Source organism: Microtus pennsylvanicus, chromosome 10 (genome assembly GCF_037038515.1).
Source record: "Microtus pennsylvanicus isolate mMicPen1 chromosome 10, mMicPen1.hap1, whole genome shotgun sequence".
NCBI classification, from domain to species: domain Eukaryota; kingdom Metazoa; phylum Chordata; class Mammalia; order Rodentia; family Cricetidae; genus Microtus; species Microtus pennsylvanicus.
The window spans coordinates 100,197,753-100,221,793 of NC_134588.1; the positions used below are offsets into that span (position 1 = coordinate 100,197,753).

The 24,041-nt window shown below is 39.3% G+C and overlaps 1 protein-coding gene across 1 annotated transcript in view; it reads left to right on the top strand.

The window, feature by feature from the left end:
• Dnah14 (dynein axonemal heavy chain 14) overlaps nt 1-24,041 on the top strand; it is a 243,864-nt gene that overhangs the window by 109,789 nt on the left and 110,034 nt on the right. Inside the window, exons 37-44 of the mRNA XM_075987370.1 lie at nt 1,012-1,146; nt 4,816-5,031; nt 8,155-8,248; nt 10,733-10,941; nt 11,640-11,892; nt 18,652-18,727; nt 20,525-20,763; nt 22,198-22,320. Of these exons, the coding sequence (XP_075843485.1) occupies nt 1,012-1,146; nt 4,816-5,031; nt 8,155-8,248; nt 10,733-10,941; nt 11,640-11,892; nt 18,652-18,727; nt 20,525-20,763; nt 22,198-22,320 (1,345 nt within the window). The remainder of the gene's footprint in view (nt 1-1,011; nt 1,147-4,815; nt 5,032-8,154; nt 8,249-10,732; nt 10,942-11,639; nt 11,893-18,651; nt 18,728-20,524; nt 20,764-22,197; nt 22,321-24,041) is intronic.

A 24,041-nucleotide genomic window follows, 5' to 3' on the forward strand; every position in this document is an offset into this window, starting at 1 on the left:
TGTCTGTTCTTGGAAAGTGGGGCCTTTTGTTAGTTTTAGGGGAGGGTTTGTTTGCATGTTTTTCACAGATGTAATCTTTCTTCAATGTGAACCATGTCAAGTTCAAGATAAGGACTGATGAAGTTGGCAGTGCTACAGTGCCAGTTCTCATTCAGTTCTAACAAACCTACTGCTTGTGTTTGGAATGACATCATGGTTTTGCTGTGTGTCAGTAGATGTCGCTCATCTGCCCCAGGGGTGACTGGGAATGGGGAGTGAGCATACACATGAGCAATTCGTTTGCTTTTTCTTTTCTGTGTTTGTGTGGTGCTAGGGATTGAACTGAGGAGTCTAGGCAAGCATCTTAGCACAGACTCTACCCCCTGCCCTTTTTTTTTCTGCTTATGAGGCCACTAATTACATCATGGGAGCCCCTCCCCCAAATACCAGAACTAGAATCAATAAAACTGTAAGAGGTGAATGAAAAAGATGAATATCCTATTCTGAGAAATTGGTCCATAAAAGAAGCATCGCGTTTGGAAAAGAAGCAAATGTGAGGTTATGCTGAGCTGAGAAGCTTATGAGATGGGGGATGGAAATGTTCACTGAAGCAGGCACTGAGAAAATATATCCATTGGAGAGCCATGAGAACCTGGGTCTTGCTTAAGGCCGAACTGGTGAGACTCAAAGGAACAGTGAAGAAGAGCAAGCAATGCGAATGATTGGGGATGTTTAGTGTGGAAAGATAAATAAAAAATGAAGAGAAAAATCATTGTGACAGAGCCTAGTTCAGAAAGTCTCAAGGAGGGGGGAGGAGGAGATCAGGAGGAAGGATTCAGCACCAAGAATTAACAGTATTCTTTGATTAGGATATTTCTTCTCACTTCAGCCATAAGCAATACAATAAAGTGGAGGGCCAGGCAACCGTGAACTGAAGAGTCGTAGGAGAGAAGAGGGCGTGGGAACAGGAGAGGTGTGTTATAGAGACACATTCAATCGCTCCCCAGCACACTAATCTGAATTTCATTTTAGGCTTGTGTCGGTGTGATACTAGTGGGCCCAACAGGTGGAGGGAAGACGACCGCCAGGAGGATTTTAGAGAAAGCATTAATAATCCTTCCTGTGGCAGCTAATTTATCACTTAAAGAAAGGCAATCTGATTCAAAGGTAAACCTTCTAAATAAAACATTTTCCATCTCTGCATAGCTTATACTTCGGTACACATATCTATTCTTTCTACATTTGTATCTTAAGTACTTGTTAGATTTGTTACTAGAAGTTTTGTACTGAGAAACCATTGCAGTGAGAACGTTGACCTTTGGATAGCACACTGGTGATGAGGAGTGTAAAGCAGCATGGTTGATTTGTATAGTTTGTATTCAGCTACTTAACTGAAGTCCCAATTCATTCCTGAGTATTAAGTCAATCATCTTCAAATAAAATTAATTATACCCCATCTCCAATATTTAAGTAATTTTTCTTTTGTTATTAAATTGATAACCCATCCAAGAGTATGTCAACTATAGTTTTTATTCTTGATTTAACCTGAATATGCATTTAGTTTTTCAATATGATATTACATTTATCTCTAATAATTTATTTTTTCTAGAAACTTTTTCTAGAAATTTTTTATCATATTTGTAAGTTTCTGTTCCCCAAAACTTTGGATTTTTGATGATTGGAATGTATATAATGATTGTTAGGGAACTGGAGAGGCGGTTCAGCAGTTTAGGGCTGACTATTCTTTCAAAGGGCCAGTGCACAGTTTTCAGCACCCACATGGCAGCTCACAGCTGTCTATAACTCCTATTCCAGACAATCTGTTAACCTCTTCCAAGGTCTCTTTACAGGCACAGCCATGTACACAGTATAGACATACATGCAGACAAAGCTCCCATGCACATAAAATTTAATTAAATTTGAAAACTAAAATGATTGTTAGTCTTTATTTTGTCTGATTGATGTAATATGCTGTGTTTTGATAGATTTATTACTATTAAATAAATATTAAATGTCTGTGAATTCTCAGGACGTCCCTTATGTTTGTTTTCAGAAGGTTGCTTGGTTGGTTGGCTGGTTGGTTTCTTTGAGATAGAATTTCTCTGTATAGTCCAAACTATCCTGGAACTAACTCTGTAGACCAGGCTGGTCTTGAACTCAGAGATCCACCTGCCTCTGCCTCCTGTGTGCTGTAATTAAAGGTGTGCACTACTACCACCCAGTTCACACTCTAATGCAATATAAAATAAAATGCTCCCCTAAACCATGTGAACTTTAATTATTTAAAGATTTTATTGTTGATAGTATACTCCACATCTTAGAAAGTCAGCACCACAGTTATATGCATATTTTTCTGTTAATATGAAATCTTCTCTTCAGAGCCATTCGAGTTGTAGTTTCTAACTCTATCATTTTTAATAAACTCATCTTCTAAACAGATCTCACTGAGTTCTTAAGCAATAATTGCCATCAAAGAGCAGTGAATTATTGTACACTAAGACCAAGTGGGAGTCACTTCAGGAATACAAGGATAGTCCAACATTAAACCAGTTTAGTACAGGAGATAATAGAACAAGAGGAAGAAGCCGCGTGGTCACATCAAGTCACAGAAAAGGAATGTGGTGGCTTTTTACTTCCCTTTGTAATTAGAAGAAAAGAATTCAGAAAACCAGAAATAGACAGGAAACTCCTCAACCCGATAGGGGAGTTTATGGAATAGCCACAGTTCCCTCACAGCTGTGTGGTGACGGCTGGAAGATAGACCATTTCCACCCCTATTGCTAACATTGCACCACAAGTCTCAGCCCAGTGGTTTGACGTGGACACGTCCTGTAAAGACGACTTAACAGGCAGCTCATCAAGAAGTAAAACACAAAATGTGCTGGCAGAAAGGCTCCGCCAGTAAAGTTGTTTACCACCAAACCTAATGACCCAGTTAAGTCCCCAGGACCCACAAGAAGAAAGGAGAGAAGTCAGACTTGCACAGCTGTTCTCTGATCTTGTATGTGTGTGCGCACATACACACACACTATAAGTATAGTTAAAAAGTTAAACAAATACAGGATAGGGTTGTTAGACTGGTGTTTGTGAATGTTTTAAAGGGGTAGGATTAAATTGAGATATACAGTTTCAGGTGAAATGTAAACATAGAAGCTGTGATTTAAAGCCAGGTGGTGGTGGTTCAGGGCTTTAAGCCCAGCACTCGGGAGGCAGAGTCAGGCCGATCTCTGAGTATGAGGCCAGCCTGGTCTACAGATGAGTTCCAGGACAACTAGGGATACACAGAGGAAAAAAATCTGTCTTGAAAAATCAAAAACAAAATGAAGTTGTGTATGTCCTATCTATTACTGAAAGTGAATTGATGTCTCAAGTAACAATATAGACCTGTCAATATTCACATATTCTGGGTCTCTGTTCTTTGGGGTGTATATGTTATATCGCCTTGAATTTATCCTTCCATGAATATACAGTATTTTTTCCTCTTTAATGAACTTATTACACAAAGTATATTGTTATAGTGGCTAAGTATTCTTTTGGTTACCATATATGAAATATTTACCTTCTTTTCACTTCTGAAATAATTATTTGATGACAAGTTTGCTTTATTTTTAAATGACTTGAATTCTTATCTTTAGCGTTAAAATGAGCCTTTTGCATGCAGTATATGTTTAGAGCATATCTTAGCCTTTTATCCACTGTACTGTTCTTTTCCTTTTAAGTAGTAAATTTAATCCATTTACATTTAATACAATGGCTCAGCACTTGTGTTGTTGTTTTCTGCTGTTTCCTATGTCTTATACCTTTTTGTTCCTCAGTCTACTACTTTTTACCTAGTTTTGATTTTTTCCTAGTGTATCATTTCAATCTCCTTTTCATCTTCTTTTCTGTATTTTTTTCAGTTTTTCCTCAGTGATTATATTAGACTTACATTGATATCTACTGTAAGCTACATCATGTCCCCTAAAACTTATGTGCTTAATCCCTGGCTCACAATGCCTCCGACTCCAACTGTATTTAGAGAGAAGTTCTTTACAGAGTTGATGGTAGAACGTGGCTCTGAGGGAAGAGGCCCTAACCAGATACAATTGGTATCCAGCCTCTAGAATTATGAAGAAAATCAGTTTAAGGCTCCTAGGCTGAAGCCCTAGTAAATTAGTATACCATACTAAGTACCAATTAATGTGGATTGAGTGTGTCTTAGCTTCAATAGCATGGTTAGTTCTGGTCCTACCCTCTGAGCTATACCCTGCTGTGTACAGGCATCTTGTAAGTGATTCTCACAGCTCCTCTGCGTGTACAGCTGGGGTTTTTACTGTCTTATTTCCCAGAGATTTCCATCACTTTCCTATCTGTACCCATAATCTCTGGCCTTGACTTATGTGAGCTTTGTTTCCCAACAACATGTCTTTCCTGATAAAACTGAGTGAGATGAGACAGAGGACAATTCTCTAGGTGGAGCCCAAGCAAGTTAAAAATTTGTGTATAAGATCCAAGTAGACTAAGAGAACACTCTGCTCCCTGTCTTGCTATCCTCCACCCTGGCTTCCAACAAACCACATCCCAATCCAAGTATATTTTCTGCAATGGAGTACAGTGAGGGCCTTTTCTTGAAGGAGCTACTTGTACTGTTTAGATTGTTTTAATGGTTTTTATAGTATGCCTTACTTAAACAAGACATGTCCATTTTTACTGTTTCTTGTTCATTACTACCTTTGTAGAAACTTGTTTGATGTAAAAGATTTTGCCTAAAACCTGTTGGCAACAAAAGTAAGTAATTGTGCTATTATAGCTAATTCCTCTTAAGACAATGCTGAATTTCTCACCTCCTGTCCCCAGCTTGTAGGAAAAAAAGGAAAAGTTGATGTTTGTGTTTTGAATCCAAAATGTATCACCCTTAGTGAACTATATGGACAGTTGAACATTAATACCATGGAATGGAGTGATGGGTTATTGTCAGCAGCAGTTCGAAATTTTGTGCACATTAGCACTGCAGAATACTCCAAGAACGACAGTGATCTTGGACTAATGTCAAGAATTACAGATTTATCTAATGTAAGTTTGGTGTGGAATTTAGTATTTTGCCTTGAGTGATACAGACAGTTGCACAGTTCAAGCTATTTTATTAAAACATCATTAGCTACCTATTAATATAAAAGGAGAAAGTATTATGAAAAGTTATATTATTAAAGTAGGCAGTACACTGTTAAGTATTTTGATGCTTTTTGTTTTGTTTTGGGTTTGGTGGGGTTTTTTTTTTTTTTGGATTTTTGAGACAGTGTTACTCTTAAGTTTCCAGGTGGTCAGTAAAGCATAGAATGAAGGTGGAGATAACTGTGTGGAAAGGAGTACAAAGAGAAGTCAACCTCAGTAGAGAACAACCTGGTGATTTAAGTATCACTAGTGAACCTTAACAATTGAAGTAATGATAGTTTTGTTTTAAAAAATTAATAAACTATTTGATGCAAAATTTGTTAAATGGTAAATATAAGTGGCAAATAATGAAAAGTTTTGTTCTTGTAACTAATAAGTGAGATTATTCGTAATTTTCAGTAGGTAAGTTATATTAGCAAAAGGTGATATTTGAAACCAAAGAGATTAGCAAAGATAGAAAATAATAGTCTGCATTTGCTAGCTCATAAAGTAATATACAAATATAATTTAGAACAATTTTGAGAATACAACCATACCTCAGTCTTCTTGAACTTCATCTCTGCAAATTTACCCCAAAATAGATCCAAACTATTTGGAAATGAAATGGTATCTGTGAGGAGTGTATACAGACTTTTCCTTGTTTTCTCAGCTGTCTAACATATAGACTTTAACCTGTGTTAGATTGAGTAATCCAGACACAAAGATGTGTGTAGGTTGTGTGTAAAAGCTGTACCATTTTACAGAGGGTACCTAAGCACTCATAGTTTTGTATTTTCTGGGGCTTCCTAGAAACAGTCTTCCCTATAGATACCAAGGAATGACAGAACATGTTGAGATTTCTACTTAAACATTTCTTTAATTTCAAAATCAACTCCTAGTCACTTAAAGAGATAGTTTTATTAAGCTGATGCTATCATTTTATATTGGTAAAAAGATGCTTTCTATATGAAAAATTGAGTTATCTGTCTACCATATGAACTACTTATATTGTCTCAAGTTCATGAAATACATTTAGAAATATATTCTCTATGGAATCATTCTTTCAGTTTTATTATAAAGGTATGCTATATTTTATCAAATGTCATTTTTGTATCTATTGAGATGCTAATACATGTCTGTTTTGCTTTTTGATAACATGTATGAGTTTGTATATATGTATAACATGATTATGCATTTGATTTGTATGTGTTAAGCCATATTGCATCCTTGGGATATATTCCACTTGATCATAGCTAAATCCTTTATGTATAATATTCTGTTTGAGTTGCTCATATTTTGACTAAGAATTTTGCATTTGTTTTTATGAAGGTCTTTGGCCCCTTGCTTTTTGTTTCATAGTGTTCTTTTCAGTTTTGTCTCATGGAATGAGTCAGAAGAATTCCTTTCTCTTAGATCTTTTTAGCATATGTAAGGAGAATTAGTATTCAATCTTCTGTTCAGTAGTGAAGCTATTTGGTCCTGGACTTTTGTTTGAGGAAGAAACTTTTTGTTATTGATTCAGTCTCATTGACCTTTATTGGTCTTTCAGAGGTTTTTCTTTCTCCTTGGTTCAGTCTTGATGAGGTGTATGTGTCTAGGATTTTGTCCATTTATTTTGTTTTCTGATATGTTGGCATTTCATTTTAAATTTTTATTAATCCTTAATATTTCTGTGGTATCTGTTATAATGTCTCAGTTCTCATCTCTAATTTCATGTAAATCTTCTCCTCAATCCGGCTGGTTTGTTGCTTTTAATTATGTCTTATGTGGGGCAAAACTACGATTAAATTCAGGGTCCTGTGCATAGTCAACAAGATTTCTACTACCAAGACCCACATCTACACTGTTCCCCTTTTCTGATACAGGATCTCCCTAATTTTCCAGGCTTGCCTCAAACTTGCTTGTGTAACCAGGCAGCCTCAAGCTTTTAATCCTTCTCTCCTAGCATCCTAAGTAACCAGGCTGACATGTAACTAGAGGTTTTTCTCCCATCTACTAATCCCCAATTAACCACTCTGAGGCTTGATATTAATTATAAGCTATTTTTCCTATTAGCTCAGACTTATTATTAACTAGCTCTTACAACTTAAATCAAACCATTTCTATTAGTCTATATTTTACCATGAGACTTGTAACTTGTTACCTCACATCTTGCTTCTCCAGAAGCTGCTAGCATCCTGACTCTGCCTTCTTTCTCCCTCTGGCTTTCCTTGGATTTCTGGCCTGGCTCTATTCTGCCTGGCTATTGACCAAATCAGCTTCTTTATTAATCAATGGTAATAAAACATATTCACAGCATGCAAAAGAGCATCCCACATCAATGACAGACCTCTGCTCAGTCATTCTGTTGCTCTTAGAGTTGCACTAGGCATAGTGTTATACACTGTTAATCCCATTACCTGGGAAGGCAAAGATGGGTAGGTCTCTATGAATTCCAGTAGCATTATCTAGAAACACGTGAAGGTCTAAGCAGGAGAAATTCTATCTTAAAAAGAAAAAACTGTTAAGTTCCATATATGCATACACTTTGCAAGGGTTTTGTTGTTACAGATATTGCATTGTGATCATAAACACGATGATTTATTTTAGCAATTTGGGACTTGATCTATGACGCGATCTCCTCAGAAAGGTGTTCTTCATGCCAATAGGAAGTGTGAATTCCTGTAGCTGTTGAGTAGGCTGCTTTGTACCTCATGTAGTAGGTCAGTTGGTGAAGTTCATCTGTGCTGTTTCTTTTCTGATTCTGTACCTGGATGATCTGACATTGGTGAAAGTAGAATGTTAAAAGTCCCTTGCTACTAGAACCATTCAGCCTTACGTCTATTAGTATTTGTTCTGTCTATCTGATCCTCTGACACTGGGTTTTCATATGTTTACAGTTACTTACTAAATTCACCCCCTCTTTGCTTTGTATTTACCATGAGTTTTACAAAAACATTTAAATTATAAAAGCCTATATTAAAATTATAGTGACTTGACATTGATGATTAAGTCAGAAAACTGCTAGTACAATGCTACATCCTGATTATTCATTGTATAATTTAGATTTTCCAAGTTGGTGTCTCCACGGCAGCAGATATCGATAACAATGTTTTTATGAAGGAAGTAGAAAAAGATGTTAAAACTCCAGAAACTTATAGTAAGTGTTGTTATTAAATTTAGTATGTTGTTGATATAGAAGAGAAATTTTGAGCCATCATGAACTGCATATGATCTTATATTTCTGACTAGTAATATCCTTATTGCACAATTTACTTCTTTCTCGTGTTCTTGCTAAAATTTCTAATCTCACAACAACAGTTTTGCAATGTGTACGTATCTTATTATGAGCTTAAGTAGCCTTTCAGTTTAAAAATAATTAGGACTAAAGGGTATTGATGTAGAAGTAATGATATGAGAAGCACAGTGGCACCTCCTGTCCCTAAACAGCAACGCCATCTGTGCATTGCTGCTAAGTCACACAGTCCCAGCAGATCCATCACCAATGCCCAGAGTGGGTGTAAATATAGCTCCTGCTCCATGGGAGCTGCCACTCAACTGAAGAGCCTCAGCCTCCTTTTCCTACCCCAGATAGCCTCAAGGCAACTCATCTACCCCAGTATGTTTGAGGTCTACACTCTAGAAGGGACGTTTCCTGCTTCATCTACTTTCCTAGAGTTTGGGATAACATTCCTCAGAGGTATTAGGATAATGGATAGAATAGATATTTCAAGCAGAGCTTCTCAGCAGTAGCTATTTGGTTTCTACCTCTGCTCTCTGGGTCATCAAGGATGCTGAATGTCTTCAGGGTGCTTAGCTGTTTTCTGTCTGTGTGATCACCTCCCTTATCCTGGTCTTCAGGGTGCTTAGCTGTTTTCTCTCTGTGTAATCACCTCCCTTATCCTGTCTGAGAGACTTTCTAAAATCATTGAGCCATAGCATATGACACTGTCTTCTGAATGTGTGCATCTTCTTCCCCAAGGTTTGTACACTAAAACCCTAACCCTCAAGCTAATGATTTTGAAAGGTCTTGAGGGCTGTGCCCTTGTGTGGGGGATTAGTGTCCTATACAAGATGCACTCTGCCCTTACTGATAGAATTAGTGTCCTTGTAAAAGAGACTCAAAAAAATTCTTTCTGTCATGTGACTGTAGATGGAGCTGCGGGCCACTTCCCACCACTCAGCTCCCGGCCACCAGCTAGCTTTACCCAAAATAATTACACGGAAACTATATTCTTTTAAGCACTGCTTGGCCCATTATCTCTATCCTCTTACTGGCTAACTCTCATATCTTGATTAACCCATTTCTAATAATCTGTGTAGCACCACGAGGTGGTGGCTTACCAGGAAGATTCTTAACCTGCCTCCATCCCGGAGAGAAGAGCTATGGTGTCTGCCTCACTTCACTTCTTCCCAGCATTCTCTTCTGTCTACTCCACCTATCTAAGCTGCTGTCCTATCAAAGGCCAAGCAGTTTCTTATTAATTAACGAATGAAAGCAACAGATAGACAGATGACCCACCTACATCATGTGACCACACAGCAAGAGGAAGTTTCCTTTCTTTGAACCAGGAAACTGTCTCTTACCAGATGATCTGCCAGCACCTACATCTCAGCCCTCCAAGTTCAGAGCTGTGACGGACCTATGGATACCGTTTACACACTGGCCAGTCACAGGCCATGTGTTCCAGCAGCTCAGAGAGAAGAGGATGGTGTGGGAAAGGGGTGTTACAGCAGAGAGACTATGACAGGGTGGGAAAGAGGGTGACTGGGTTCTGAATGAGATAGAATTTAAGTTTTCTACTTGATTCTTTAATTTTTTTTCCTTTGGAAAGGAACAGCATACCTAAAAACTACTCCTGAACAGAAGATGCAAATTCACAAATCATATTATTATGAAAATATATGGAACCATTTGGTTTTCTCCTATCCAAATTTTAAGGATTAATTGTGCATTTAAACAGTCTAAGAACAGCTAGAAATGCTTAAAGCAATTTCAAATATATAATGTATTTGTTGATTTGAATGAATACTGGAAAGTTAAAAATAGCCTCTTTTATAAAGCATTAATCCCATTTGTGAAAGTCAAGCACATCCAGCACACACTCCAGTGTAACCTAGGCACTCCTTCTAGTGTTTCCTGGGACAATGCTTTTATCTTAGAAAATACTTTCTAGAGGCCACGGGTGGGAGTGGAGGCATAGCTCAGTAGATAAAGTACTTGCCACACAGGCATGGGACTGGAGTTCAGATCCCCAGAACCCAAGCAGAAACAGGTATGCATGCATCTGTAATCCCAATATCTAGGAGGCAGAGGTAGGGGACCTGCAGGGCAATGTGGCTAGCTGGGCCAGCCAGAATTACCAAATGAGAGACCATGGTTCCATGAACAAAAGGGGACTGAGGAAGACATCTGACAACAACCTGGGCCCTCTCCACACATGTGCGCCTACATGCATACATACCCTCACACATGGATGCCCATGCATATGTAAATATGCATACACACCTGCACATGTGTATCACACACACACACACACACACACAAAGGAAACTGTTTTCTAATAAAATAGCAAGTTTTCAAAATCATAACGAAAGAACTCTGAGATTAACCTGAGCTGTGTTAAAATGTTTTTCTTTCCAGATTTCGATTGGCAGTGGATTGTTTTAGATGGCCCAGTCGACACCTTATGGATAGAAAATCTAAACACTGTCCTTGGTGAAACTAGAACGTTGTGCCTGGCCAACAGCGAAAGGATAGCCCTGACTAACAAAATCAGAGTGATTTTTGAAGTGGACTCTATCTTTAATGCCACGCCTTCCATTATCACCCGGTGTGCAGTGGTGTACATGGTACGTTCTCAGAGCCCAGCCCCTGACAGTCACGTGGTGTCTAGGATAGCGACTCATCTGCCAGTCATGTTTCACTTCTAGTCCCAGCCGAGTGACCCCAGTAGCTCAGAAACTTTATTTTCCCCAAAAGTCTCATAATCCGCAAGTAATACTGTCATTAACACTACATCGGGAAGTTAGAACATCTGTATCTCAAACAGACAGGTTAGGCCATTGATATGAATCATTTTGGCAGCAAAAGAAAGATTGCCCTGAAGCCATTTTTACTGCATGACGCTCAGAACTTGGGAAGACATTACTAAGACAGTGGTGTGAAGATAGAAAACACACCTCCCGGAATCATGCCCCTCTGACGGGCTGTAGCTGACTCTCTTCTGTAATCTGCCTAACTTGGGGTGCAAGTTAGAATGAGGGCTGGCCTGCCTAGGCTGACCGGCTCCTTGCAGCTTGTACATCCCCAGCACACCACCCATCTCAGATTCCCATTGCTCATTTTCTTTTCAAACCATGGTAAAAACCCCAAGATCATTCTAGAGAATTGTGAGTCCTTTAGCTGTTTTCCACCACTGCTGCTGCTGTTTTCGCTTTAAATAATGCTGATTTAACCACGGAGAGGGGGATGGTGAAATAAAAAATTTAAAAAAAATAAAGAATGCTGTATTTTTGTTTACATGCGATTTTCCTTTTTTTACTCCTAGGACCCTGTTGATCTGGGATGGAAGCCTTATATTAAGTCGTGGCTTTTGAAAACCTCAAAAACCATAAGTCAGCGAGGAATGGAGTGTCTTGGATTAATGATTAAAAAGAGTGTTACAGAAGGGCTGGAGTTTCTGAAAAGGCACAGGAAGTTTATGGCGTACCCCATACAGGACGTGTCAGTCATCATGACGCTCTGCAGGATTCTCGACGCTTTGTTTGAGTTCATGCACATAAAGAGGGGAGGGGCAAAAAGTGAGTTTCCCCAGTCACACTGCGGCACTGTGTCTCCACTCTTCAGAGGGAGCTTGTCACTGCCTCCTGGCTTTTTATGACAGAAAAGTGAAGGCAGGAAGAGCATAGACTGTTTGCGTTAACAGCCAGCGTGTACATAGAAAACTCTTAACAGACGTGCATATCCCCAGGGTGAACCGGTAACATACGTGTTCATACAGGTTCATAAACATGAGAAAAGCCTTTGGAGATCTTGATTACTCCAGAATGTTCTGTTATGTTTTAAGGATTCTTCCAGGTAGGAAGTGTCTAAATGTACACTGTGATCACGCAGAGGCAAAGCAAGAAGGGACGTGCGCACGTTTCTTCCTTCCTGCTGCCATTTTCTGTTCGGTGATTTCTGCTGACTTAGCTTTCGACTCGTTATGCCTTTTTCAGTGCAATTTGTTCTGAGGCTGTTGTGGTCATTACTCACATTTCTGTTTGACTAGACTATAGATTTCATGGCTCTGCTGAAATCTGACATTTTTTAAAGAATATAATACCCGATGCACCTCTCTTTGTGAAGGGTCAGATTCTACCATGACTTAAGAACACTTGACGTTGGGGACACACTTAATATACCTTAGCTACTGCTGTGGTTTTATCGTGCCTGCCCCGAAAGGCTCCTCTGTTGTTCCAAGTTAGCTGGAAAAGGTTGGTCACTAGGTACCAGAACTTGGAGAATCTTGTTCCTGGCTCCTTCTTCTCTTGCTTTCTCTCCTTCCTGTTAACAATGAGGTGAACAACCGCCTTCTCCACACATTCCCACTCCACAATCATCTGTGTCACCAAGGCCCAGAATCAGCTCAGCCAACTACTGTGGACTAAAATATCTTAAACTGTAAGCCAAAGATGAATCTTTCCTTGTGAATATTATTCATGCCGGGCATTTTGTTATAGAGACAGGAACAGTGACTAAGAGAGAAAATTGGTTCCATGGCTTAGGACCAAACTATGCCATCTGAATATGGTGACAATTGTATGACTGGGGCAGACTGTGGGGCCACTGGCTGTGGGACCAGAATTTATCCCTACTGTTTGTACTGGTTTTTTTTTTTTGAACCTATTCTCTTTGGAGGGTGTTGACTGAGTTGTCTGTCCTGCCTAGTTCCCCCAGTTGTTAAGTTCCAAAGAAATCACACAAAGGTCTACATTAACTATAAACTGATTGGCCCATTAGCTAAGGCTTCTTATTAACTCTTATAACTTATATTAACCCATTATTCTTCTCTATGTTAGCCATGTGGCTTGGTACCTTATTCAGTGAGGCAGTCACATTTTGCTTCTTCTGTGGCGGGGCCAGGACTGCGGGAATGAGCTTTCCTCTTCCCAGAATACTCCTGTTCTCGTTGACCCGCCTTTAATTCCTTTCTGATTGTCCTGCCTATAATTCCTGCCTCACTACTGGCCAATCAGGGTTTATTTAAAATATAATTGACAGAATACAGACCATTGTCCAACACCGCTTCCCCCTCTTAAGAAAAAAAAAAAAAACAAGAACTCTGAATCTAATATCCTTTGTTTAGCCTTTCTCCTGACCATTAGCCATAACAACTTAACCAATATTCTAAATAAAGGAAAATATCCATAGTCCATTTTGGGGGAATGTGGGTGTAGTTTTCCAGGCTACTTCCTGCTGTTTGGGGGCACTGATAATCTTATGGGGACCTAAAGAAAATTTAGAATTATGCCCAAGACCACTGAAGCTCACATCAAAACAATGGTGTTCTGGATACTGGCATGGCTCCCTAGGACTTACAGTGTATTCCACTAAGTTTTGGTCTTCCTTTCATCTGACCTCTCCTTTATCAGTCTTTGAGTTCCTCCATTTTGGAGTAAGGCTACTTAGTCTTTGCCATTATGTGTAAGAAATTATTTATTTCACAGCTAAGGGTGGCACTGGGTGCCAAAGAATAGTTTGGACTTGATGTTTAAACAACATTGGAGCTGTTAAGACTGTGGGAAACCATAAAGTTTGACCTGAATGAATTGTGCATCATGAGATTGACAGAAGTGGAATTTAACAGTTTGAGTATGAAGCATACCCTGTGAATGTCCATGTTTGGTGAATGATTTTGGCTCTCAAGGTGAGAGCACCTACCTAGAAGAAGCAGGCCATTGTTTGCAGGTACTTGAGGATATGTTAACCTTGGATCCTGTCCCAGCCTACCCTCCTGTCTGCTTCCCAGTGCATAACCTCCTCCTCTATACATTCCCACCCCATGATGATCTGCCTCACCAGGGAGCCAGCATCAACACAGCCAAGGACTATGAGCTAAAACTTCCGAAACTGTGAGCTAACTTAAATCTTTTCTCTTTGGGGATATTTCTGTTTTGTATTTGGTACATAGGCTTTCTTTGCCTAGCTTATCAGACATATTAAGACCACTATCATCTGGCACGGTATCTACTCTATATATTATGTGATTTATTTAATTAATACTAAAAGTGACAAGAAGTGGTGGTTTGGGTACATATTTGGGCCATCATAAACCTAACAAGTGGATTGGAAACTATCACCTTCTTACTTTAGTTACTGTGCCTTGCAGTAGGTCTTGGATCCTAATTCCCTTAATTCCCCCTGCTTTACTGAAATTTTACATCCTTTGGTCAACATCTTTTTTAGATTTTTTTTCATATCAAATCTCCCCAACTTCTGGTAGCCGTCATTCTGTTCTCTATTTCTGTGGGACGAGCACTTTTAGATTTCATATCTATATGGTATTTGATGTTAGTGTCTTCCAAGTGAATACCTGCTGTCATAAGCGATGGGATTTTCTTTCCTATGGCTGACCAGAGTTGTTCTGTGCACACATCTCATCGTCTTTATCTGTTTGCTCAAAGAGTGGGAGCTCGGATTGCTTCCATGTCATGGCTATTAGAAGTACTGCCTTGGTGACAAAGCATTCACAAACAGCTCCTGAAAATGCTTACTTTGTTTATATCCATATAGAAGTGAGACTGCTGGAGCATGTGGCCATTCTACTTTTTTTGTGAGCACTGTGTACTTTCCTGTGGGCTTGTGGGTCATGCGATCCCATTTTTTTGAAGTTAGGTTGTAGAAGTATTGACCTGCCTCTGGTTCTTATTATTGCTATAGTTACGTTGCCTATTTTTCTCATGTCCCTTTCTGGAAATGATTTTTTGTTTGTTACCTGATACAAGGCTTATTAAAACAATTTGTTATGATAAGAATATTTAACATTAAAGGAAAATTCTAACAAATTTTAGAGAGAGGGGGGCAACAGAGTAACAAGAAGAGATTAAGACAAAAGGTTTCTACGTCAATACTGACTTGAGAAAACAAGAACAACCTTTATAATAGAATATTAAAGAGAAATCTGAACAACTAAAACCAATGTTAAAAGTAATTATATTCAATATGAAGAATATATTTATTAAAGACAGATATCCTCTGATTCAGTTTGAAAACAAAAATCTAGTGATGTGTTCCCTACAAATAGATTCCTCAAAACAAAGGATGCAAAAGTAGCAACCAATTAACAGTTTGACAGTAATATTCCAAAAATATGAATATGAGATATTAAAACATTTGGCCAAACAAGAAACTATAGAGAAATGCTTGTAACAGCATTCTTCACGATAGCCAGAAAATGGAACCAACTCATTGCCTCTTGTCTGATGAACATGTAAACAAAATATAGTATATTCATACAATATTGACATTACATGAAGGAAACTAGCCCAAAAAAGCCACATGTTAACTGGGCACCTGTACCCAGAACTCAGGAAGTAGGAACAGGAAGGCTCATGTCTCAAAGAATCGAAGTCTGGAGGGTGGCACCGGCAGTAGAGCACTCCCCTAGCGTGTACGAGGCCCTGGGTTTAGTACTTGTCCATTATTGGTTGTTGTTTACACTTTACTCTTTGGGGTTTTTTTGTTCTTTGGCGGGCCCTGCCACCCAGATCCCAAATAAACCACGCACGAAGTCTTACTCTGTCTTACAAATGGCTGGCCTTAGCCTGGCTTGTTTTCCTGCCAGCTTTTCTTACCCTAAATCAACCTGTCTACCTTTTGCCTCTGGGCTTTCATCTTTCTCTTTCTTCTATAATCTTACTTTCACACTTATTCTGGCTAGCTGGCCCCTGTCCTCCTCCTCCTCCTCCTCCTCCTCCTCCTCCTCCTCCTCCTCCTCCTCCTCCTCCTCCTCCTCCTCCTCCTCCTCCTCCTCCTCTCCACAGTTCTTCTTCTTTTTATGCTCTACCCGCCAGCCCCACCTATCCTTTCTCCTGCCTCACTATTGGCCATTCAGCTTAGGTGGTTTACACAGACAAGGAATCACAGCTTCACAGAGTTAAACAAAGGCAGCATAAACAAAAGTCACACACCTTAAAAGAATGTTCCCCACCTCTTGTCTGGGTCTGAGTCATTCAGAGTTCACTGAGTTCTGTGATAGCAAACAGGCTGATCCAGCCTGCTGATTGAGATATGAGGGCCATACCTCCTCAAGCTGGAGTTTTGCAGCGGCTGTACCTCTAGCATAGAGTCCCAAAGACACCGATGAAATGTAGAGAGGAGCTCAGGCTGACTGATGGCAGCCAGCCAGGGTACCAGGGGAGAGTCCAATCGCTGTCACAGGGAATCTCGTCACCCTATCCCCCAGTGTTTATGTTTCATTCACAAGAAGATAAACATCGAAAGGAATGCTCACAATAACTTATTCTTCACATTAATACTGGTTTTCCAGAATTCAGTAACCCTTGTGGTCATGCTCTGCTTCTGCCTGGCATGCTGGAGAGAGTTTGGTCTCCTCATCTGTCTCTGTGGCACCTATGAGCTATGTTTATAGGTTCCAAGCAGAGGGAATACAACCTTCCCCTGGTGATGTCTTCTGGGTTCATTTTCTTTGCTTTCTTTGAGGGTAGAGTTGAGCTTGGCTGTTAGCATCATGCATCTAGATGAGCTGGTCACCAGATGTTTTGATCCTATCTTGGAGGCACTGAGTGTCTCTAATTTGTAGACACTGGAGTCCCCTCTTCTCAGGGCATTAGAGTTCAGTACTAGGGCTTAAAAATGAGACTGGCCAAGTTCCTGAGAAAATAAAACAAATAATCCCAAACTCTTAAAGTAAAAACGTCAGCAAATATTCATCTAAATTTTAAAGCCACTCATTCTCTTAGTCCTCTGGGGAATGCGTTTCTGATAAAAGGTTCAGCGATGGCTTTCTGTAGGCCAGGGCTTACAATAACCCCCACCCCAATAGTGATGAGAATCATAAGGCACTAGGGTAATAGTGGCCCACAGTGGCCCTTGATCTTCAGAAACCAGGAAGAGTCAGTCAAAGAAGAGCAGACATTATTCTTAGAAAATTATAAAGATATCTACTATACACATGTAAGAACACACACAGTAAAGTACCACAAGCTTGAAAGATGAGAGACCAGGAGTCACTTGTCTGTTTCCACACTTGAGCTAAATGCCAAGACAACAACCTACAAAACAAGGAAGCCTCTGGGACCCTCTATGACAACATAGGGAGTTTCTACACAGTAGCTACACGGGGAACTAAAACTATTTACTTTTATAATTTATACTAAGAAAAGAGACATTCTCAAACTTATTTTATTCTTTGCTTCGTTTTGTGATAGAGTTTCATGTATCCCAGGCTAATCTTGGACTTCAAGCAAGGATGACCTCCTGCCTATACCTCCTGAATGTGGAATTACAGGCTTGGGCCACCACATACACTTTTATTGTTAAAAAATATGATATTTGGAGAAGATAAATAGATGATAAAAAGAAACTATAACTGGTATATTCAAATTTTTCATAAAGTTGGGAGCAGAAGTATATGCCAAGTATACAAGGTACTGAGAAATTAGTTCCCCTCTAAACCCCTTTGTCTCCTCATCTAGCTCCTCAAAGGCTACTCCCCTGAAGAAATGACAACCCCACCGTGCAGCAACCTTTAACCATTCCTTAATATCTCCTCAGGAAAGGGTGGGGCCTGTGGGGACTTCCTTACCCTTGGTAGATATTGATGTCTAGAATGTACCAAAGAATAAACTCAAAAAGAAGGTACCGATTGAGACAACCTTCTTAAAAAGCAATTTAGCAGTGCAGAACATAGTGAGGAATTTGCCTTCATGGTGTTGTTCTAGGACCTTTTATAATTATAATCTGAGAATTATGCAAAGGTCCATACACAGCCGAACTATTTGCAGTCATAGAAAAACCTGAATTCCAGCAATGGGAGATTGGCTTAGTAAGTTACACTGCAAGAAAATGTCTCAAAGGACACAAAATGGCACTAAAAGCAGCCTTAAAATCCAAAACCCGGATAAGAACACATGCCTTTTCATTTTTATCTGGGTTTAAAATTTAAAATAATTGTGTGCTTTATGTTATTTCATAAGTAATACAGCAATATTTTAATGGTTGTGGGGGAGAGTGAAACTGTGAGTTAATGTTTTTCTGCATACTTTTCTGTTTTGAAATGTTCTAAAAGAGATATATTTTAATATTGAGAACGCAAATATTAGAAAACTAAGGTATAAAGAATGAGTCACGATTTATTCTGTTTTCCTCTGTGGAATGGATGACTTGGACAAAAGGAGTCAGGAAGAGACATGCACAGTCTGCCTGCGATGCTCCAGTGGGAATGACCCTCCCTACAGCGGTTCACATCTCGACAGTGTTACAGGCTGGGCATTGTTAGTTAACCTATGAAACTGTAGATCTTTTGTTAATTGTACAAAAATCTTGTCATTTCTAAGGTCATGATGGAACAGATGACACCTTCACTAGAGAGACAAAAGCTATGAGAGTCAAGTTCAAGAATACAGAAAAGAGGTCAGTTACATTCCTCCAGCAAAGGTGTTTGCAGAGCCTCCTAGATGTGAAACACCCAATGCACATGGGACCATTGTCAGTTTTCACAAAATTACATAAAAAGTCTACATTATTTTTTCCCAACTCAGAGTCCTCTGTATAACTAATACAAGATAATCACGTTTTATTATTTTTACATAGATTATTGTAAAAAAAATCATCTTGCCCTTACACATTTTAGAATGGAATAAAATTGTGTTTATTTTACATATCAGCCATTTATAAGCTACAAAACACTGAACAAGTTATAAAATTTTAAATCTCTACCTCATTCACAAACCTGGAACAATAATGTGACGTGCTAGCTGTCTAGATCAGTTAGGTTAATAGTCAGGTGCGTGGAGCATTCTAGCTATAGAATTATTCCATCTATATTTTTTTCTGGATGGTGGCCTTCGCTGAGCCCACAGTCCATGGCCAGCAGAGTGACAGTCCATAGAGATCAAGAAGGCAGTTGAGCTCAACGCGACTAAGCTGATGTTGGTTCAAACCCTGGGAGTCTGACCCCAGGGGGTTATTTTAGGTAGGTGGAATCTAATGAAAGCATTTATGGTGATAATTAACTCCACCCTATGTGCATAACAAAGCATTCACAAATCTCTTTGGGCAACAAAGTAAGCTAAATAAAAATTAGCTATGACAGCATCGAAACTGTTTGTAAAGTACATGTGACCCCTCCCATAAAGATAGGCTCTGTGGAGTGAGAAGGGCAAGCCTGTGAGAAGGGTCTCTGCCTCCAGGCTAGGATGCATGTCCACTCCCAGCCTTTTGGATAGCAGATACCGCCTTCCTTCCCTTGATGGAACAGCGCCTCTGGTGCTTACCTGTGAGCACAAGGTGCCCTGTGCCCCCACATTAACCAGCGATTATTCCTCAGATCTACTCAACTCAGAACTTTGTTTATTCCTCCCTGGCCTGTGAAAAAGGCATCACGTCCCCTTCGTTCTGAGTGACTGAGAAATAGTAAACATTTCATAAGTGTTTGCTAAGTTGTGCACAGCAAGACATTTCAGACAGAACTATACAAGTGTACTATGTGCCAACAATGACTGATGAATTTCAATATGATAATATCTAATAACAATGCAAGATGTTGGAAGTAGGCCCAATCCTGTTTATTATCATCAATCCTATCACCCCCAAAACTCATGGTTCATTAACCATGAGGAGCCCGGATTAACCTCAACTAGAAAGCAGTCTCCTCAGATTCTGGGTGCCCGTCAGTAGCCATGTTAAGCTAAATTAAGACTTGCCAAGAGAAATGCAAAGCAAATCACTGTATACTGGGTCTTTCATGAAACACAGAATTAGCAGATCCTCTCCCCCAGCAAGTAAACTTTCAACTAAAATTCACCTAAAATTAAAAAGGTTTACTTATAAACACTAAATAAAACGATGTGCATATGTAAAGCATGTATATAAATCAAACTATTAAACAAGTATCAAAAATCTATCATGATAAAGGTGTGAATATACATACATTAAATAGAATTATATGTTAAATAGGGGTATATGATAAGTTTGTCAACACATTACCAAAAATAGGTGTAAAACAAAAGTAGGAATGTCTTATAACATATAGTACTTTAAAAATAAACATAATAACTAATTTCTGTGACTGTTATCTGAGTAAAAATTATGTATCTAAATTTTTACATCAATACTCTATTGCAATTTTTAACAAAACTTTCACATAATGTTGAGATAAATTTTCCAACCACTTCATAAAGCTTCTGGCATTAATTTTCACCCACACAGCTACTACAGGGATGAGAATGCATGGTACCTGGAAAAAAATCCTGAAAAGTTAACAATAATGATTCAGAAGATCTTCGTGTTTGCGTTTACGTGGGCATTTGGAGGGGTTTTAAAGCGCGAAGACCAACATGAAGAAGACTTGCTATTTCGTTCAAGTTTTGAACCTGATTCTCTTGCAGAAGTAACCTACAATTTTGACAACCTTGTTCATGAATTATTTGAAGAAGAGTCAGAAAGAGGTCAGTTACCTACCAGTTATAAACTAGTTTATTTTTGTTAAAACTATAAAATCTAAATTATACACAAAATAGCAAGATGATGGGAAATGTGTTCAGTGGGTAAAGAATATTAAGGTCTTTGTTTGGATAGAAATATTAAAAAGTTTTGGATTAATCAGGACAATATATAAATCAGTATATTTGAAACAAACAGAATGCTAAAAATAAACTAATAAGTATATGTGATACAAATACAAAATAAGGCAGAGGAGCAGTAAAGTAAAATAGAAGCCAAAAGTTAAAGCAGATTAAAGAATACTATATTTAAAAATAATAGTAACCTGCAGGGGCTGAGGAGATGGTTCAGAGGGTAATAGAATTTTCTTTGCAAGAATTAATCCCTGAGTTCGAATCCTGAACCCACTTTAAAAGCCAGGCCTGGTTGCATGTGCCTGCTAGCCCAGCACTGGGGTACGGAGATAGAAGGGTTCTGGGACCAGCAACCCTAGCCAGATGGTAGGTTTCTGGCTCAGGGAGAGCCTCACTGTGTCGCGACAGTGACATGGACAGTGACAGCAGACACCTGCTCTCCTGCTCTGGCCTCCACATGTGCGCGCACACAGGCATGTACCACACACACAGAGATCCACAAACCACTGTGAACTCGTCTGACTTTAACAGCATAGTTTTATCGACAAAATTTGTAAGGATTCTGAGAGAAAACAAGCAACTGGAAAATCATGGTCAAGTGTGGCGCGTGCCTATAGTCGCAGGGCTTGGAGAGTGGAGGCAGGGAGACATCCTTGAGTATATAGCGAGTTTGAGTCAAGCCTGGGCTACATAAGACCTTGTCTCCAAAAGAAAACATAACAAATCATTTTAATATATCTCTAACGGAAACTGAAAGAAGAAAACAAGCCATGCAAATTAACAAGGTGTATATTAATATATCAACTGTGGTGTATGGTTGGGCATGTACACCCATGAGTTAAATAGCAACTCTGCTACCTTTGATGAAACTGTGGATAATCTATTCTGCTTTTGTAGCTTATATTTTCAAGAATCTTTTCCAATGAATGTATTATTTTTAAAATGGGAAAGATTTATGATTTACAAATATTCTAAGCATTCTGTATTATATTGGCCTGAACTGAGCCAGTGTGCTGCTGGGATTTACTAGCCTTTACACACAGCAATAGGAAGCACTTTGGGATAAGATTTCATAGGCCATTTGATCACAGTTTACCCTTGTCTACATGGGAAATGATTTAAAAAGTTAATCAACCTTTGCTCATGTACAAACCAATATGAGAGGAAATGGCCTGCCTGTTTTATGTAGCTGCATGAACTCCAGTGGGCTCCTGGCCCACAAACCCTTCCCTTCAGGTGGAGCTCGTGGCATTGGTGAACTGGTGAGCTGCTGTCTTACTGGATTCTTGCATGTGTTGTTTTCAGACGGAGGTATCAACTTACCAGGTGGTGAACGGTCTATATTTGGGTATTTTGTGGACTTACAGAATTGTGAGTTTATGCCTTGGTCAGATTTAGTTCCTAGTGCTCAGACAATAATTCAGGAAGGTAAGTATATTATTTTTAAAGGCTTTCAGCTTTTCTAAGATTCTAGAAGTATATTAATCATAAAGATAGATGTGTTAGCATCACTGAGGGTTGACATGTTCCAGTATTTATCTTTGTAGGGGTAGCTTTTCTTCACGTTAATAAGATGTGCCTTGGGATCACCTTAGAACATTACTTTATAAGAAATTTGTAGTAGGGGCTGAAGAGATGGCTCCAATGAAGAGCACTGGCTACTCTTCCAGAGGTCCCGGGTTCATTTCCCAGCCCCCACATAGAGTCTCACAGCTATCTGTAACTCAAGATCCAGGTGATCTGTAACCCTCTTCTGGCCTCCCTGGGCACCAGACATGCATATGATGCACAGATATACATGTCGTCAAAATACCCATAGATATAAAATAAATAATTTTTAAATGTGTAGTATATTTAGACACATTATTGGAGAGGCTTACCAATGACAGTGTCTATTGGTTTAACTAGCTGTGCTCACTAACCAATAATGCAAAGTAACTCTTTCAAAGTAAGAAAACACATATACATAAGATCGTGTAGCTGTTTGTAAACGAAACCAGCAATTTAAAAAGAAGGTGTTTATGTTGGATCACTCCTAGATTCCCAGCACTTGGGAGACTGAGACAGGACAATAGCCATTAGCTCAAGTCCAGTCTGGAATACATAGTACTAGTCCAGCCTTTAGCCCCTATCTCAAAAGAGCAACAACAAAAAAGAAGAAAACAATGGTTTAATTTTCATGCCAGCAGTTATCCATATTAGCAACCTGTCTCTGCCTATCACAGAAGAGCCTTCATCTTGCTGAACTCTGGGAGCTTGGTAGGAGATAAGGCAAGAACTTAATGACAAAACTTCATTAAAATTAAAGTTAAAAGTTATTTCAGTTTTACAGTTTTTCAACTCTCTAGTGGTGTGAATACTTGTGGAACAGAAATTATGAATTCTTTAGTTTCCATTTGGGTCTTTCCCAGGCTGGTCAGAAGCAGAATGATTCCTGCAGCTCTGGGGAGTCGCCAGTGGCTGCAGCTCCCAGGCAGCACAGAACCTCAGGGTGAACAGCCCACCTTCCCCCAGTATGCTGTGCCGCTGAACTAGAAGCTTCCATTGTATTAAATGCATTTCAAATAGCAATTTTTTTAACTTACCATAGGTTTATTGGAAGTAGCTCCATCATAAGTTGAAGAGCATGTGTATAAAGTATTAATAAATGAATGATTGGGGGTGCTGAGGAAAAGTGGAGGCAGTGGGAGCCAAATCGACAAGGCAGCTACAGCAGAGGTGGCCTGCTTGCCGGAAGTCCTTGTGGAAACATGGGCTCTGTTGCCACTGCCCCACAGCCCTGACATTTTTAGCCACAGCCTCCTTAGTCATGGCTGGCAGTAAAAGCATGGAGAAGAAAGATCGCACTACCAAAGTCTTCAGCACTGTCAAATGAGCCAACATCAGATAGACGTGGACTTATGACTCCAAGTGACACCCAAGAGGTTGTATTTGTGCCATTAAGAAGAGTAGTTCAGTGGATAAAGGCCACCAAACCTGGTGACCTGAGTTTGATCCCTGACATCTACAGGGTCCTCTGAGCTCTGCCTGCTCACTGTGGCATATATACGACCACATATACATAAACAAAAATCTTTTTAAAAAAGACTCCATGGTGGTCTCTGGCCAGTGTAGAAGATGGGGAAACTGTAGAGTTTAATGTGGTGGAA